The sequence below is a fragment of the Primulina huaijiensis genome, chromosome 9 (genome assembly GCF_012295235.1).
Source record: "Primulina huaijiensis isolate GDHJ02 chromosome 9, ASM1229523v2, whole genome shotgun sequence".
NCBI classification, from domain to species: domain Eukaryota; kingdom Viridiplantae; phylum Streptophyta; class Magnoliopsida; order Lamiales; family Gesneriaceae; genus Primulina; species Primulina huaijiensis.
In genome coordinates, this window is record NC_133314.1 from 20,955,331 (window position 1) to 20,972,427 (window position 17,097).

General features: G+C 35.7%; 3 protein-coding genes across 3 annotated transcripts; 1 reads left to right on the plus strand and 2 right to left on the minus strand.

The window, feature by feature from the left end:
• The first annotated feature begins 1,638 nt into the window (after positions 1-1,638).
• On the plus strand, positions 1,639-2,665 carry LOC140985180 (uncharacterized). Its single transcript, XM_073452949.1, has one exon. It carries the CDS (start codon positions 1,757-1,759, stop codon positions 2,453-2,455), a length of 699 nt encoding a protein of 232 aa, XP_073309050.1. The 5' UTR covers positions 1,639-1,756; the 3' UTR covers positions 2,456-2,665.
• A 1,764-nt stretch (positions 2,666-4,429) lies between these two features.
• LOC140985221 (probable LRR receptor-like serine/threonine-protein kinase At1g51880) lies at positions 4,430-9,367 on the minus strand. The gene is made up of 9 exons (XM_073453003.1): positions 8,833-9,367; positions 7,951-8,497; positions 7,093-7,556; positions 6,485-6,620; positions 6,117-6,188; positions 5,966-6,034; positions 5,671-5,742; positions 4,934-5,005; positions 4,430-4,852 (listed from the first exon to the last, which is right to left on the minus strand). The coding sequence occupies exons 1-9, from the start codon at positions 8,924-8,926 to the stop codon at positions 4,813-4,815; spliced, it is 1,566 nt and encodes a 521-aa protein (XP_073309104.1). The 5' UTR covers positions 8,927-9,367; the 3' UTR covers positions 4,430-4,812.
• A 1,371-nt stretch (positions 9,368-10,738) lies between these two features.
• LOC140985036 (protein phosphatase 2C 70-like) lies at positions 10,739-17,004 on the minus strand. The gene is made up of 13 exons (XM_073452768.1): positions 16,665-17,004; positions 15,274-15,460; positions 14,947-15,144; positions 14,671-14,846; positions 14,432-14,590; positions 13,519-13,662; positions 13,375-13,436; positions 12,826-12,961; positions 12,199-12,293; positions 11,970-12,085; positions 11,757-11,886; positions 11,038-11,092; positions 10,739-10,952 (listed from the first exon to the last, which is right to left on the minus strand). Exons 1-13 carry the CDS (start codon positions 16,845-16,847, stop codon positions 10,788-10,790), a joined length of 1,806 nt encoding a protein of 601 aa, XP_073308869.1. The 5' UTR covers positions 16,848-17,004; the 3' UTR covers positions 10,739-10,787.
• Between the last annotated feature and the right edge of the window lie 93 nt (positions 17,005-17,097).

Below are 17,097 nucleotides of genomic sequence, written 5' to 3' on the forward strand. Positions count from 1 at the left end.
GACTTATCCTCTCGATGAATGATAACCACTTGGAAAGTCCGAGGGAGGGTTGTTCGGTATAATCATCATATGACTACCCATCTGTATGTTTGGACATCTCTATGCCCTTACCAAGAAACGCAGTACACAACATCACAGATGCTAGTCTCGAGCTCAAGCGACCTTTATCCACGTTTTAGGCGGCTGAATCGACTAGGAACGAATTTAGATCATACAGTGTTTACAAATGAGTTTCAACATCGAATTACGATTCATTTGTATTAAAGTATAATCAAGGTCTTTATCTATGTTTGAAATCATGGGTATACAGATAAAGAAATAACAAACCATGAAATAATGAATTATATTAAAATAAAGATTGTTCTTTACAACTGAGTCAATAAAATCTCTAGTCAACAGTTGACTTGCAGGACATCTACTCTAACATAAATAACCTGCAGTAACATTGCACCTTCGCATCGAGAACCTTCCTCAAGTTGCGGACATCCCCTCACGTTAAGCTATAATAACATTTTTTTTTTTTTTTGCTTCTTCTTCCCATTCAAGATGTGCCTCAAAATTTTGTTCGCCAAACCAAAAAGAAACCATCTTTGCATCTGATCCAATGTTGTAATAATTATGTATTGGGTCACCCATCACGTAAATTTTTCTGCTACGCGAAACAAAGCAAGCTGCGTCGCAACAATGTTGCATAACCACGGACATAGCTAGAGATATGGATAGGATGTCCACACGTACTAGGAACAAAATATTTCAGAGTATAAAATACGATATGAAAGGATTCAACTATTTCATACACACATGAACACACACAGTTATGAAAATTACAATGCATATACATATTGATAGTTGAAATCGAGCAGATTTAAGTATAATTTATATATCGCTAGCTCCATTCATGGCAGTATAAAATGTAATCTTGTCTTTTTCAACGGATATAATTAAATTATATGTTCTTACTTTTTGATTCATATCCTTGGTACCTTTCAAAATAGCCGTTGTGTGTGTGTGTGTGTGTGTGTACATATATATATATATATATATTTGCCTTTCTTCACTAAATTTTGCGTAATATTATATTGATATTTGACAGATATATCAATCATGCTGCTGCTTCAAGTATCATTGTCCAAAAATATTCGACACAACAAAAAAACAATTTTAAAAGTATATCTAAGTGGTCACTCCGTGTAACCAACTCTCCCCCTATGTTTTAATATTACAACATGTTCAATTGATAATCTGAATTATATTCAAATTAAATAAAGATATGCAGGATCCATCGGACGATCAATTGAACATGTTCTACAAAAATATACGTAGAATATTGTTACTCCAGATATTGCAGCACATGCTCAATCGTTTAATACATGATAAATTTCGAGACATGGACACAAAAAATTACTGCATTTATAACCAACACTTTTCGGTATCATTGGTGACAATGTGGAAGTATTTTTGTCTTTTTTTATCTTCCAAGGTGTCCATGTGCTGTCCCCAGACTCCATCAACAACCTTAGATCAACTTGTTTCATATTCACCAGACCACCTAGCTTTTAATATTACCAGCCGTCCGAAAACATTACCTCGCCAAATATTAAACCTAGATAAAAAAAAATATAATCTTGTCAACAATGTAATCAAACCGTAAAAAGCATGCTTCGTCCCTCTATAAAGCACACCTAAATTTCGTGGCTCAAAGTTCATGCATTAATGATATAACTCACCAAACCAAACTCTCCAACTTCCATCACAAATGGAATCCCTTCAGTCCACCTCAAAATGCGTCGAACCAAGCTTTAGCCCCGGCTCGAGCCCCAGGATTTCTTTCTCGGCCGAGTTTCTTGATGAAAACAACTTCATCTCCATATGTCCAAACCCTCGGTCGGAAAAAGAAATGGCCGAGAGGGCTTCGCGCAACGTGGAATTCGAGTTTCTTTCTGGAAAATTAACCAGCATGATCACAGCGGATGAACTGTTCAGTGAAGGTAAGTTGCTTCCATTCTGGCAAATGCATCATGTCGAAAAACTCAACAAGGTCAGCCTCAAAATGATAAATATTGAGGAAACGCCGGGAGAAAGCGAGAAAAATAACAAGGGAGGGAGCAGAATCAACTGGTTTCTTGACGATGATCCCTCCCCTAGACCACCTAAATGTACTGTTCTGTGGAAGGAGTTACTGAGGCTGAAAAAACAACGTGCCTCGACTCTAACCCCGTCTTCGTCTTCTTTCACGAACTCAGCAGCCGAAATTCCATCAGCGGATCACGAGAAAAAAGAAGGGGTATGGAATAAAGAAAAGGTAGTGAAGAGAATCAAGAAAGGCCTTGAAAGAACGAGATCAGCTAATATAAGAATAAGGCCTGTGATTAATGTGCCTATTTGCAACCAAGGCAAGAACACTGCACTGCCTCAACTGTTTTCTTCAAGAAAAGGAAAACTAATAGAGAGGTAAAAGATATTGAGGTGATCATCATGATGTAGAGATGTTGTATTTGCTACTTCAGTATGATTCTTCCCCCTTTCTTCCTCATTTTTTTGGGTGTTTTTAATTTATCCGCTGAATTATGCATCGTGAATGCTATTTATATATTTTTTTCGGGGAGGTTTTCATGTATCGCAACGAATTTCCAATACTTTGACATGATTTACAAGTATCTAGCTCGTGGTTTAGCAAGAAGAAGACAGGAAACATGATCCATATATATTTGAATTTTCAGAGTTTCTCTTTCGATAAATTAAATGTTTAAAAATTCTCAAACGGGCCTGGAAAAGTGGATGATTGACGAACTTTACTTCATGCTTAACAAATTAGTAGAATATTTTATTTGATGCTAAAAATAAACAAAAGTACGGAACAGTTCATATGCAACCTGCATCAGGCAACGGAGTTCAGATAAAATATATATATAATCTATAAACAAATAATTACAAATATATAATTGGTGTAAAAAGATGTGGGGAAATAAAAACATTCGATTCATTAAATTTTTAAAATTGATAAAATATATTGCTCGGTAAATTTTTAAAAAATCCTATTTAAAAATTTTCTGTCTCGATGATTAAAAAAATATACATATAAAAGATATTAAATTAGAAGAACCAAAAAAAATAAATAAATAAAAACTAAGAATCAATTTGTGTAAAAAAAATAAAAATACGTGTAATGGCTTGAAAATAAAAACACAAAACATTTAAAAACCGGACAATAGTATTTACAATTAAATATTTATTAATTACATTCCATATCATATATAAAATTTATTCATAAAAACGAGCAAGGGTATCTCGCAAAAAATCAGTGTAAACAAGAAATATATATGTTTCAGCTTTCCCACCACACAAACTCAAAAGTACTTGGCAAGCTAACAATTAATCCAGTGGTCAGCAATGAATAAAGAAAGGCATGCATGCAGTAACTGCGATCGATGACCCTTGAGATTTTGGATATTAAAATTAAAGCTGTTACTGCACTTTCCTCGTGACCTATAGTGTTGTTTCCAGCAAGATTCATGACATGTTTCATGGAAATAAATGCACCCTAACTCCAAATGGATGAACAAGCAATGTGCAGGTAGATTTAAATATTTTTATAGAATTAACCCATTAATTTCTGGTTGAGGTGGTGGACGTCGAAAAGTGAGTAAATGGTTTCGTGATCTTGGAAAGGCACCAGAACTTTAGCAGACATCACTCCACATTTTTACCCATCTGCACCCACACTATGACTTAAATTACCTGTGCATCACTTTTTCACTTGATATAATACCTAAAGAAATATTTGAAATAAATGTCAAAAAGAATTGAGAACTGAACTTTGTGATAAATAATAAATACATGTGGTTCCATCGACCTACTTCAAGTTTAAAACGAAACTACAAAAAACACTGTTGCAAGATCTCATATACCATTCCAAATGAGCTAAAAAATATACAATAACGTATGATGGGGAAGAAATTGACACTGAAGATATGTTTGTGTTTGCTATCAAAATATATAAAGTAGTGTTGAGACAGCTTCTAAGAAGCATTTTTTAAATTTTAACGGCATGAAAGTGCTTCTGAGTGTCTGTGGATATTAACTTCAACTTCTATAATTTTTATCCAAAAACTAGAAGCAAAAATGTTGCGATTTTTCTTGCTTGTGCCTTTTGCATTTCCAGAATTTTTTTATACATATTTTGTGTATTATACAAATTTTGTAATTTTTTATATTTTTATTCAAGCATTCAAGTTTTAAAAATTAAATTAATTTGGATACAATATTCATAATAAATTAATTCTTATACAATTTTCAAAATGTAATACCAATTATATAAAAATATTGTTAATGATGTGAGTATCAAATTTAGATAATTAAAAGAGATCAAATTTATATAGTTTAAGGATATGATCGTCATTCAACTAAAAATTAAGTTTGAAATCAATTCTCCAAACATTCAAATTTTAGCTTGTATTAACTTTAGATTTCTATTTTCAAACCATCTCTACTTTAGCTTCCCAGTAATTTTAAAATAATCTCTAAAATAATCATTTTAAAATAAGCAAAAGCTCTCCAAAACACTCTCAGAATCAATGTGCACACACCGCTGATGCCAAAAGAGAAAGTGATGCAATTTATCTAATCTAACTACATAAACAATAATATTCACTCGTATTGAATGTAGAAATAGGAAGTAAGAACATGGTTAGAGTGGATGAACAATAATTTTGACTTCCCAGTGCTCCAGGAATTGTATGTGAAGAACTCGACCCTGACATATTCTCGAATCTAAAGTTAGCAGGCCAAAGAGAAGTGGTTTGAATGTTTCCTTCACGATTGGGGCGGTATCAAAAACGGGTTTCCAGAATACCTGAACAACAAAAATTTAATTGAATCACTTCACCATTATATTAAAACAAAGGAAATGTTGGTAAGCTAAACGATTAATAACCTGAGAGTCAAGCCAGCTTTTCCAGCAAGGTTGCTGGGTACTTGGCCGGTCAGATTGTTGTTTTGCAGAAAGCTGCATGTATGTTAGCATGGGTCATTTGCAAAGCTTGTAAGAAATGCCAAATTTCTATTCCAACAAAAGAAATACAGATTGTCCATAATAAATGGAAAGCCTACATACCTGAGCTCTAATATGCCGCACAAGAATCAGCAAGGTATTTTAAAAATATATAATTTTGAAAAAGCTCAAAAAATCTCCCAAGGGCTCTATTTTCTTCTACTAGCTAATGTAACAGTTTTCAAAAGAAAATTGTTCACAAGCATTGCATAAATGATTTAGTAAATTTTCACATAATCACAGACCAGACATGACTTATCTGTCGCCTAACACTGATATTCTGTGTGTAAAGCATTTGCATTTTGACTGAATATATCGAATTTTTATCAACCAATTCATAGCTCTACAGGAAGGTAAAGGAGTAAAATTATAAGTTGAAGTATGTACGCAGCTCATTGAGAACATTACTTAGATTCATTGCTAAAACATTTTCCGATCCCTCATCAGAAATTTTAGTCCCAAAATGCATAAATTATTTTAGAGATCATACACTATGCAAGCCTCATTTGAATCTACGAGGTAAAAAAATAACAGTCAACACAGAAAAATGAGTAGATAAAGCACAACTGCAAGAAACATTAGACTTTCAACTTTACAAAATGCTTCTGAGTAATACTTACACTTCACGTAATCTTGTTAGTGTTCCCAGAGATGCAGGTATCACTCCACTGAGTTGATTGTCTTCCAAATGCCTAGTTGAATGGTTAGTACAAATAAAAAATTAATTTGTAAATATTTTTGAAAAAGACATCGAAACAAGATTGTCCGAATTGATGAAAACCCCAACTGCATTTCGGTTCCTTGTTGCAAACGGAAATCATTAACCACCAAGATCTCATTTTTCATTGATTTATTAACTATCCTCTAAATAATTGGGAGGGCCATTGCTGGAAATTTTAGAATATCCCAACTTACAGAATTTCCAATCCGATCAATGAACTGAGGTCTGGAATAGTCCCTGACAAGCTATTATTTCCAAGCGATCTGTTAATAACAGGAAGCTATCGATGAAATGTTATTCAAACAATTCAACTCATTGAACTCGAAGATTTTGTTTTTCGCTCACATGCTAGCCAATGCTGTCATCCTAAAAATACTTGGAGAAATTGACCCTGAAAGACCCATGCTTGTGAGGTTTCTGAAGACAATAGGGAAAAAAAGGTTAGCTCCTAGAGTCGTTTGCCCAAGATGATTATAGTGTCGTTTTGAGTGCTTCAATGAATGAATGGGTGCAGGAGTTCAAGCACAAATAGCATTGAAGTTCATCTTCCAAAACTTCATTTTTTGCTCACTGGTTTTAATTTTTTCCATAAATGAATATGAACAACGTTTTAGTTTTAAAAACCTGAAAATGTAGTTAAAAAATGTGCACTCCTCAACTCGGCAGTTTCAGCTCTGCCCCTGAAGAAAAATAAATAACAAAGTCCAACTTACAAGGTGGCAACACGAATTCGGGGCCCGTCTGTGCAAGTAACTCCAGTCCACGAATATCTACGGGGTAAACATGGATCACCATTCCAATCAGCCGGAGGGTGTTTGAAGCTATTTCTCAAGTCTATCATAGCAATTACTGAAAGGAAAAAAGAGAACTTAAATCACATCTCTGATTTAGGGTCGGCATTTAGTTCCATGAGGAAAAGTATCAACCACTTGGGCACCTCTTCCTGTTTGAGGGGAAAAAAAGGCCATTAATACTAGGGCTCGATGCCTGAAAATTTTTATGGAAGTCCTTTAGTGTAAAGAGGTTCATTCAGGTGAAAGGTTTAAAGAGCCATAAAACAATTGTTGTCTAGCGCAAGACTCAAAAAATGCTGGAGCATTTGAGGAGGTGAATAAGGTGCTCATCATCAGCATGGAAAATATTTTCCAACGTGTTGTACCTACCATAATTATATACTTTGTGTCGGCCCCTTCACAATATTATGATCAAATCAGTTTTGTTATTCAAGAATTTGGTCCAACAAGGAAAGGAATTGTAGGGAATGGTTAAACGCAATCCCGCTAATCATCCAAGTTATAGATAATTAAGAGCTGATTCATACCATCACGTGGGAGCGTTTTTCCTCCAGAAGGAAGCACTTGAAAAGCCTCTCCAGCATTAATTAGAGGGCCAGCACTAGATCCAACAGCCGCAGTCAAAGTTAAATTTGTAATGCCAGAAAGAGGCCACTGGTTTGCAAAGACAACTATACCAGCTGGAGTCACACTCAAGTTATTGTAATATGTGACACCATTGATGGTTATATCAACCGTTCTTGAGCTCCCTGGAACAGAAGTTTGATCATCCGCGAAGTAAAGAGCAATATAATATTCTGCGCTTTGAAGGAGACCTGGTGGCCAAGGTAATACTAAAGGTTCTGACAAGCTTTTCAACAACCGTGAGTGAAACACTTTCACAGGAGGAAGGTTCCAGATACCAGAAACAGCTAGTTCTCCTGAACTTGATGGCAGAAATGTGTTTTCTCCGAATGGTTGCCAATAGCGATTAAATAGGTCATCTGGATACCTGCTCAGTGGCATTCTTGAAGTTAACTAGAAATGAAAACAAGTAAAGTATGCATTGTCGAACAATCAGAACACACAATGACTTTTTGGCTTTCGTTTCTAAATAAACAACCTTCAGAATTCTCATTGAATCGTGATATTTGTGAAATGGTTGAAAATAAAAAGGGAAACCAAATAGAATAATTAGCACTGTCAGAAAACCAAATTTAAATGAAAAGAAAACAGACACCATGAACAGAGGAAAATGATCACACGAAAAGATTTTCAAACAAGTTTCTTCCAAAATTAACCTAAACTATGAAGCCTTGAATATATTCAATAAAAATAAAGAAGCAGACAATACATAGACCATCCAATTTGACAATCCATTGCAAAAGGAGAGCTCAAATACTTACTCAATATGTGGTCCGTCATACCCAAACTTGTGTCTAGCTACCAAACTCAAAGAATAAGATTTAAAATCTGTTGAATTATACAACTGATCCATCAAAAGCACAACCTCAAGAGCAGAGATGAAAGGGTCAGAATCAGTGTATATGTTTGAAGCTAAACAGATGCTCAAATTCTTTCCCGTTGGCAAGAAGACCCCTTCATAATAACTCGAATTCCCAATTATATAATCATCAGTCGTATTAACGACACTCCAAAATGTCCCATCAACTATCTGATCAAAAACAGGAGGATTAACATTCCCGTTCACTCGACCATAGTAATATGATGTCCTGACTAAGTATTTCCGCGTCCGATCAACAGGAATTTCGTAACAGAATTTCTTGAAGAGGTTGTTCTTCAAGGGAAATGTACGCACAGTGGCTAGAGTTGGGACTAGAACTTGTTCTGTTATAGTCTTGGAAATTCCAGTCGATATGTAGGTCGTGTCGGGCAGCCATTGCAATCCTTTGTAGGTATAGTTGACAGAAGCACCACAATCAATTAAGAAACCTGCAAAGCCAAAGAAGACCACGAAAATTTGATTTCTATCAGTAAATGAAATTCGATAATTAAAGAAAAGCTGAAAAACCTCAAAGTAACAGAATATTTGAGCTTATTAGCAAAAGATACTCGATCAACAAACAAACTGCACAATCCTAATAGATTAACTAAACAAAACTCAATCAACAAGCAAAACCGCAAACACCTAAAAAAAACACCGAAGTTTACGAATTTATCAGTAAAATCAAAAGCCCGGATAAAATTTTGGCAAGATTTCATGAGGGATTCATCATAATAACAAGAAACACAAAACCAAAATACAATTGAATCGTGGTTTGACTTACCTCTGAGGGGTTGAGAAAAGGAAAGATAGGTCAGGAAAGATAAAACGAAGAGTAAGCAAGCAAACATCTTCATGCATACCAAAGAAAAAGACATGACAGATAGAAAGAAACCGAAAAAAATCAAATCTTTGGAGAGAGAGAGAGAGGGAAGGTGCAATGGCTAAAGGGTTGAAAAGCGTTTGCGGAGTCGAAGAATGGGAATGGAATTGGTCAATTTGTTTGGTGAATTCTGCAAGAAAGAGATGAAGTCGGTGAAGAGGAAAGAATAAAGAAAGAATCATACAGACATCGGTTAAAGCGGGAAGCAACAACCACACCAGGTCAGAGCGATGCTCATCATTTTGATTTGGACATGAAATGTTAAGGACATAGCAAGTCAACGTCCCTGCACGGAGCAAATGGAGATCCAAATCTGTGGCGTTTTTCTGAATTTATACAATTTCTCACGGCCTTGCTGCTGCATTTCACGTAGAAGAAACAGTAGGGCTAGATCTTGTCCCCTAGACGTGGTACCGACCACAATATGAAATATGAAGAGGCTCATTTGTGGAGTGAGACTTTGGTAGTGACGTATAATTCTTAAATAGTTTTTTTTTAATTGATTATAAGTTTTTTTTTCCTAGAATAAAACCATTTCATTTCAAAAGATACTCAACAAATTCTAGGAGATAAAAACAGAATCACATGGGAGAAAACAAAATATGTATGATTCCTAAAACTATGTCTAACCAGTTTATTTGTCATTTGATTTGTATCCCTTGAACAATGATGGATATCAACACCTTGAACTTTGGAACCGAGCTTGCGGATATGTTCAGCTAATTGCCCATCTGGAGATGTTGTGGCTTTTAACTACTTGTATTGAATCTACTACTTGTATTGAATCTGTCTCAATAATTTGGACTATCCCAAGTTGATGTTTCTCTTCGATCCTTCCTCAATACCAATAAATTCAGCAATATGGGAGGAAAAAACTCATTGAATAATCAGTCCTTCAACGAATATCAAATGACCATTGATGTCACGTTCCACTATCCCCACTCTGAAATAGATCGTTGATTTAATCATCGTTGTGTCAACATTCATTTTAAGAACTCCATATAGTGGTAGTTGCCAGTATGTTTGTGAGTTGAGTTGTATCCCATAAGAGGTCGATATAGGCACTAAAAGATTATAGTTTTCCTCAATTCTTCGTATGTTCGGGATGTCATCTTGCAAAGAATTCAGGTGAATATGATAGCAATGGCTCCACTTGTGGATATACTAAAGGATTGCGAAAAACGTGGAATTTTAGGAACTAAATAAAACAAAATTTCATGTTTGGCGTTTGCTCTTTAATCCCTTACCCGTGCGTCCAAATCTAGTGTCGATCGATGTGAAATGTCGAAGCTGTAACTCTTATCCGAAAGATATCACATATACTTTCTTGTATTGTAACTTCGCTCAAAAAGTTTGGAGGATATCAGATTTATGGTCAAGATTGATTTTGTTTCAACTGGGCGGTTTTGAAGACTTAAGTGGGTAACTGAACATGGTCGTTCCAATGAATTTGAAAGCTTTGTTTTAATATGTTGGAGCTCATGGGATGAAAGAAATCAAATTTTGTTCCAGGGAAAAAAATTGAGAAGACGTTCCACTTAAAATAAAAAGAGTTTCATTTCCAACGTTTAAAAAAAGCTTACAATAATATTATTCTTACTATTTATACCACATTCGTCTAATAATTTAAGTTAATTTAATAACAAATTAGGTGCTATTTTTCTGAGTATAATCAATCGCACATAGAATGCATAAAAAAGGCGAGTTCTATATATCTAAAATATACATTGATTTCAAATTACCCACCCAGGATAAATCTTCGTGGCATAAATTACCAAGACCAGAGCCATAGAAAATCAAGAGAGAGTAAGCGGCTACGAAAGAATTTGTATAAATGAAACTGGTTTTGAATCTTTTCATGGATCAAGTTTACAAGATTGGATTCTGTCACCGTTACTAAAATCTACAAATATTATAGATGTGTTATCTTTAGTACGCAACGTTCGAGCCTCACTCAACAAAAAATTAGCTATCTTCTCTGCGGTATTGTCTCTGTCCATGGCGCTTCTCTCCATTGCTTGCTGTAAAATATAGATGAAGTAGGATTCAGAAACTGCTAACTCCAAAACTCTGAAACAAATTGAAGAACATCAGTCATTGGATTACCTGATTCACAAGCTGAACAGCCTTCTTGGTACTAACGACGTCCCAAAAGCCATCACTACATCCAATTCCAAGAATTTGCCAAGTTACAAATGTGCAAAAGCAACACAGAGATCCTTCGAATATATATCATGCAGAGGGGATGGTATTCTCCCTTGCAAACACACACACACACACACACACACACACACACACACACAAAAACTATGTTTTGGAAGTTAGATGCAGAAATGAGTTGTTGAGTTGGAGGTGAAGCAAGTTGCCGAAAAACTCTGTAATCTAAACATCTTAACCTCCAAATAGAAAACCATCTACTAACGTGTCAAATCAATTGCTGCTCTGTTTCTTATTTTTGAAAATGAAATCTTTAACACACTTGGTAAGCAAACGCAGGCAAACTTTTAGTTTCATGCACTTCCAAATGAGCGGGGGACATCTCAATAAATGAGCAAGAATCCTTTGAAGATAATACTTGTATCCAAACAGAAAGAAAGAGTTATTTACTTGAAATGGGATGTTTTTGCGTGTTACAAAAAATCACTTGGTTCTTATTTCTATGAACAGAGAGAGAAAAAAATCCACTTGAGGAATAATAATATAAAAATGTGAGTAATAAAAAAGAAATCTGCATTAATATTAAATAAAAATGAAGTAGAGAAGCCAAGAAAAGAGTTTTGGGGTAAAATAAAAGAAGATGACAACTTGAACTTTCAGCAAATTACCTAGACAATAGAGCAAAGCCGTGGCTTGTTTGGTCTATATACACAGCTTCACTTATATAGGGCTCCGAACTGAAGCGAGCATCCTGCTCCTTCAAAAATTTGTCTCCAAGCATCCTGCCTAGATTTATGCCTGAATGGAAACAATTAATGAAGTAAGTATACGCTTGATGACAAATTAAAACTTTTTTAATGCCAAAAGTCGGCTTTTATCACCGCATATTCGTGTTTCCCCATCTCTCAGAGGCGCTCCTGATGCTTGCATACGGAGTCTTTCAGAATAACTGGTTATTCTATGGTCTTCTGTCATATTTATCTGCTTTCCCCCAACACTGCCAGATTAAGGTTGACTCAGAATATAAAACTGGTTATTCTATGGTCTTCTGTCTCAAAATTATCATGCTGAAAATATAAATCCGAAAGCAGGTGAAATATCAACACCTACTTTACAATGCAAGCCGAGTCTCCAACATTTGCACATTGTACGTAGAAATTTTCATTACTATCAGTCCAAACCAGAAGCACTGTTGCAGTACAACCCTGAAAGAATTTTGAAATCACAAAACAATCATATCCTTAAACATATCATAAGATGTCGGTCAGGAAACTAGAGAACCTACAGCGGGTTCCATTTTGGGCTTCCTATAAAAATGCAAACTGTAGAAATCTAGCTCAATTAGCTACTAATTATCTTCTGTATCTCACTATATTCATGAATAACAGCATTCCGTGTTTCTAACAAGATCATTACAATGAAAGGAGAAAAGGTTAAACAATTTTTTGTTGCAAATAGTTGAAATCTCACCAAGCTAAGAAATGTACGCGTACAGTATTCTATTCTTCAGACAATAAGGCTTTTCACAAAGTTTATAATCCTCCTCTTTAATACGTTAGACTGAACTATAGATAATACTAGAAAAAATAGACATCATTGAAGAATTAGAGTGCAGTAATTCAATCAGAAAGCACGTGAGAAAATAGTGATCTACATGGCACATCTTAGAATATTATGATTCAAGAAACTGAAAATATGGTAGAACAAGGGTAAAAGGGCAGAGATGAAGAGTAGAACCTCATAGTAATGATTAATGCGTGATTCAGTTTGGTAAAATGCTTCTCTCAGTACATCAGAAGCATCAGATTGTGATAAAACCTTCTCTCTTATAATCACATCCGACAAGATGTCAGCAATGACTTCAGGCATTATTCTGGGATAAACAGTAAGTGAGCATATGTTTCCCATAAGAGTGTGTGACCGATACTAGAAATTATATTCATGAATGATTCAAAGAATTTAAAATGAAAATTGAAGCATTCAGTGTAAACCTAAAGCACCCACTAAAGTTAGTACATAAGAGACCAAATAATGCTTCACTTTGGTCCTACGATAAATGTTAGAGGATTAACTTCTTCCATACGACTGGAGTGAAAACAGTCCGATTTCTAGAAATTCATAGAAAAGTAGATTATGTGGATAACAATTTGGACAGCGGCAAAGAATTAAAGATAAAATAAAATAATCCAATATCAATCATAGTGCTGATTATATATCAAAACAAACTTTATTTCTGATTCTCCACATGTAGCAATTGATAGTCCAAGTTAAAGAAAGTGAATTTACTTGCCCGCGGATGTTGCAGCATCTGCTCCACCATGACCATCACATATGCCAAAAATTCCAAACTGCAACAAGTGAAAAGCATAAACCTAAATGGCTAATTCATTTATGTAAATGAATCAATAAAATAAGACACGACTCGAAAACCTGATATGTTCCAGGAAGAGGCCATTGGAAATAGCAGACATCTTCCATGGGCAACTTTTTTGCTCCTCGACGCATAGCCATGGGATCAGATGCTATGCCAACGCCGAAGGGAATCTTGGAATCTGTCTGAGTTGTAATATGAACCTGCAGAATTAAACAAAGATCGGAGCCATTAATGGTAGTGCCAAAACTGCAGAAGGGCAAGGGCCGCCAGGCATACATTTCATTCGCTACTTGCAACAAAGGGGTAGGCTACGAAAAGTAAGAGATAAATCCATTAAGAGTAGAGGTGTTACGTAATTTATAGAGACTAAATATAGACCATGAAGTGTGATATAAATCTCAGCAACTAAAAATATCAACTTTTAACTTATTACTACGCTGTCGTCAAGGTTAATTCAGTCTTCACTGAGTTATACCTCATCAAGTCATCCTTTCAGCCAAACTGGAAGGGGAAGGGAAATGAGATGGAATTACGACATTCTTAACATGTTACATCCTCACCCTCTTTGGCACCCACAACTATGCCAGGATGATGTGTACCTTCCCCTTTCATTCCTATGTTTTTCCCAACTTTACTAAAATAGAATATAAGCTAAGTTCTCAAAGCTTCATGTTGAATTGTACCATAAAACAAATGCCAGAACTTTAAGTGCCTGTCATTGTAGAACACTCGCATTAAAACAGTCTACGGAGACAGATAATAAATCATAACAAACCTAGTGAGACATGAGTTTATAGCACAAGGACACACCATCATCATACATCAATATTATAAACATACAACCAGGAGCAAATAATGATTAGCTATAAAGGATCACACATGACTATATTAAAAAACTTTCCAGCACAGATTGTTTCACAGACTAAGCACAGACAAGAATATAAAATCCAAACGGCTGCATCAGCTTACAAGAATCTTCGAACTTGTGCCTAAAGTTATTGTATCTCCAGTTGAGAGCTCAACTGGAGTACCCCAATGTCTATTTCCAGATTGAGGGCGATGAACTGCTTGGGAATTCAAGAGTGTACCATTCAAGCTACCCATGTCAACGAGCTCCCATTTAAATTTCTGCAGCAGTGCAACGTTATCAAAAAGAAAGCAGACAGCATAAAAATCAAGTACAAAGCACAATAAAGAACTAAGCTTACACTTGCATTCCAATTTATCATTGCGTGCTTTCCAGAAACTTCTGAGTCCTTCAACAATATACTACCAGGTAAAACTCTTCCAATAGTCACTGGAAGCTTGGATGTATTTGTCGACTGTACGGAATACCGAAGCCCACCAGAAGGCCCAGAAATTACCTCCAGCATGATAGTACTTCCTGCACTTCTAAGAGAAAATCATGATCATGTGTTTTATAAATCCAGCCAACAAAACTCCAAGAACATTAGAACTTATACAGTCAATGAGGAGAAAATTACTCTGATTTGCAGTATAAGCAGGAACAGGATCTCTGAAAGCTTTCTTATCTGGATCATGTTTTGAGCTATAGTCCATGTCCTCTCTTCTTCCATGTATCAGTTCTTCAGAAAACTTATTGGAAGCGATCGGAAGCCTCAGCGTATGACCCACCAAAGAATCCTCAGAATTAATTGGAATGTTGAGAATAAAGCTGTCATCTGGAAAGAGCAACAAGACTTATATTTTTTACTAAAAGAACGCAAAACTGGACACAACGATAATTGGACAAAAAACTTTACTATAATTTATAGCTTAAAATACCAAAGAAAACGGTTAGCATCTATTACTGTGGGTCAAGTGAGAAGTTGATGGAAGCCTTTGTTTAGGTTCCCCAGCATTAGAACTTGGTGAGCTAAAACCAGCTTGAGTTTGACAACCAGATGGGTCAATAAAGTCACCAACGATAGGCACACTGCCTTCGCTTTCAATAATAATCTGGTCTCCAGAAACGAGCGGCCTCTCAATGTCATCATCCTGTTTTGGAAAAGGTGAAGCACATAACAATCATGAAAAAGAAAAAAAGACACAATGCGAAACTTTCAGATGAAACAGTCATTGTAGGTACATGTTACATCAAGCTAAGCCAAGCAGCAATCCATGTCATGCTCAAACACAAGCACAAAAAATCAGCATGTAAAGAAAGTAAAATACCCAACTAATGCATATGGAAAATCTCGAAATAACCATTACACGGTTACCATGAGATTTAACTAAACTGGGAAACAACGAAAAAGGAAAAAGGAAAAAGAAAAAAGAAAAAAGAAAAATGTTCCTCCGTTTGGTGCCAGCATTGCATCATTTTCCATTTGACACATTTATTTTTTAATTAATAAGGTGGATGACAATTCAGTATAAATTACTACTGTGGATTATGCAGCTAGGTACATTACGAAAAAAAAACTTAAGGAATAAGCATAAAAATGGAAACTTAAACCGGGTAAAAAGAATTATAATTGAATTTCGAGATAGATATATGTAACACAAGCTTTATTTACTCAAGCCTAAGGAACATAAACTTAAACGCCAACAAAGAATGCTCCGCATGGCAAGCACTTAACTATCAGCTTCCATAACATTGACAACCAAGAGGCATTGGATAAGGACACAAAATCAAAGTCCTATTTCTTTCCAGGAAGAACAGATGAATATTTGGCTGTGTTACACAACATGATATTGCAAAGAAAAACACAGAACCAAGAATTTCAAATAGTGGCGTTGAAACCCTCCAGTTTTCACATGATCACGATCATTTCAAATGTTCTCTAAAGACGCGTGTAACATGGGAAAAAACGATAATATCTGAGAGTAAATCATCTACAATCCTCACTCCTCCCCCCACCCCCCCGGGTCCAACACCTAGACGGGAATATCATCATATAAACGAAACTATCAACATTCGTCCGTTCAAAATAGCCCCAGAAAGATAACTAAAACGAGCCAAAAAAATAGCAAAACTTTGCAAGAATGACAAAAATGGAGACATGAAATTAGGGGGGAAAAGGAACAACATAATCCACCTCAAAAAACCCAGAAACGAAAGGCCCACTCAAACACAAAACATGCACTTCCAAACAGCGCCTAAATCCCCAAAACAGAAAACTGATAAAAACACATCTTCACGACAAAAGCTCACAACACTCATATCAAAATCACATTAATCCCAGCTAAAAAATCAGACCTTGGTCGAGATGCGCGGCCGGCGGTGACCGGCGGGGGAGATGAAGAGACGCCATGGCTTGAATTTGCAAGCGATGAGCAGTAGGATGATAATGAGCAGCAACATAAGAATCACTATCCCAAAAATCACTACCGATGATGATATCAAAGTGCTGGTGACGATGATTAGCATCGGATTATCCATTGGATTATCAATCACTATGATTTTCTTGGTGAGAGAGAAAATTGACGCTCTATATTATCGGAAAATTCGAACTTTATTTTGTATAATTATCAACCAGCCATACCCAACAACCACCATAGAGGGTAAAACCGTGCCTCGGCTTCGCGAGAAGGACGCTTTGAAATGGTCACTCTTCTTATTACTGTTAACCTCAGTTTGTACCCAACACATATGTTCATTTTTATTTTAACCCCAATACTTTCTTTTGTTT

What these genes read in the sequence shown, in the direction of transcription:
- LOC140985221 (XM_073453003.1), bottom strand. Translation starts at nt 8,926, where the DNA reads ATGTCTTTTTCTTTGGTATGCATGAAGATGTTTGCTTGCTTACTCTTC. An exon ending in CTTTTCTCAACCCCTCAGAG is followed by an intron (nt 8,498 to 8,832) that starts GTAAGTCAAACC and finishes TTGGCTTTGCAG; the next exon opens with GTTTCTTAATTGATTGTGGT. An exon ending in CTAACAAGATTACGTGAAGT is followed by an intron (nt 5,006 to 5,670) that starts GTAAGTATTACT and finishes ACATACATGCAG; the next exon opens with CTTTCTGCAAAACAACAATC.
- LOC140985036 (XM_073452768.1), bottom strand. Translation starts at nt 16,847, where the DNA reads ATGGATAATCCGATGCTAATCATCGTCACCAGCACTTTGATATCATCA. An exon ending in GCACAAGTTCGAAGATTCTT is followed by an intron (nt 13,663 to 14,431) that starts GTAAGCTGATGC and finishes TTAATTCTGCAG; the next exon opens with GTTCATATTACAACTCAGAC. An exon ending in GGCTTTGCTCTATTGTCTAG is followed by an intron (nt 11,093 to 11,756) that starts GTAATTTGCTGA and finishes AATTGGATGTAG; the next exon opens with TGATGGCTTTTGGGACGTCG.
- LOC140985180 (XM_073452949.1), top strand. Translation starts at nt 1,757, where the DNA reads ATGGAATCCCTTCAGTCCACCTCAAAATGCGTCGAACCAAGCTTTAGC.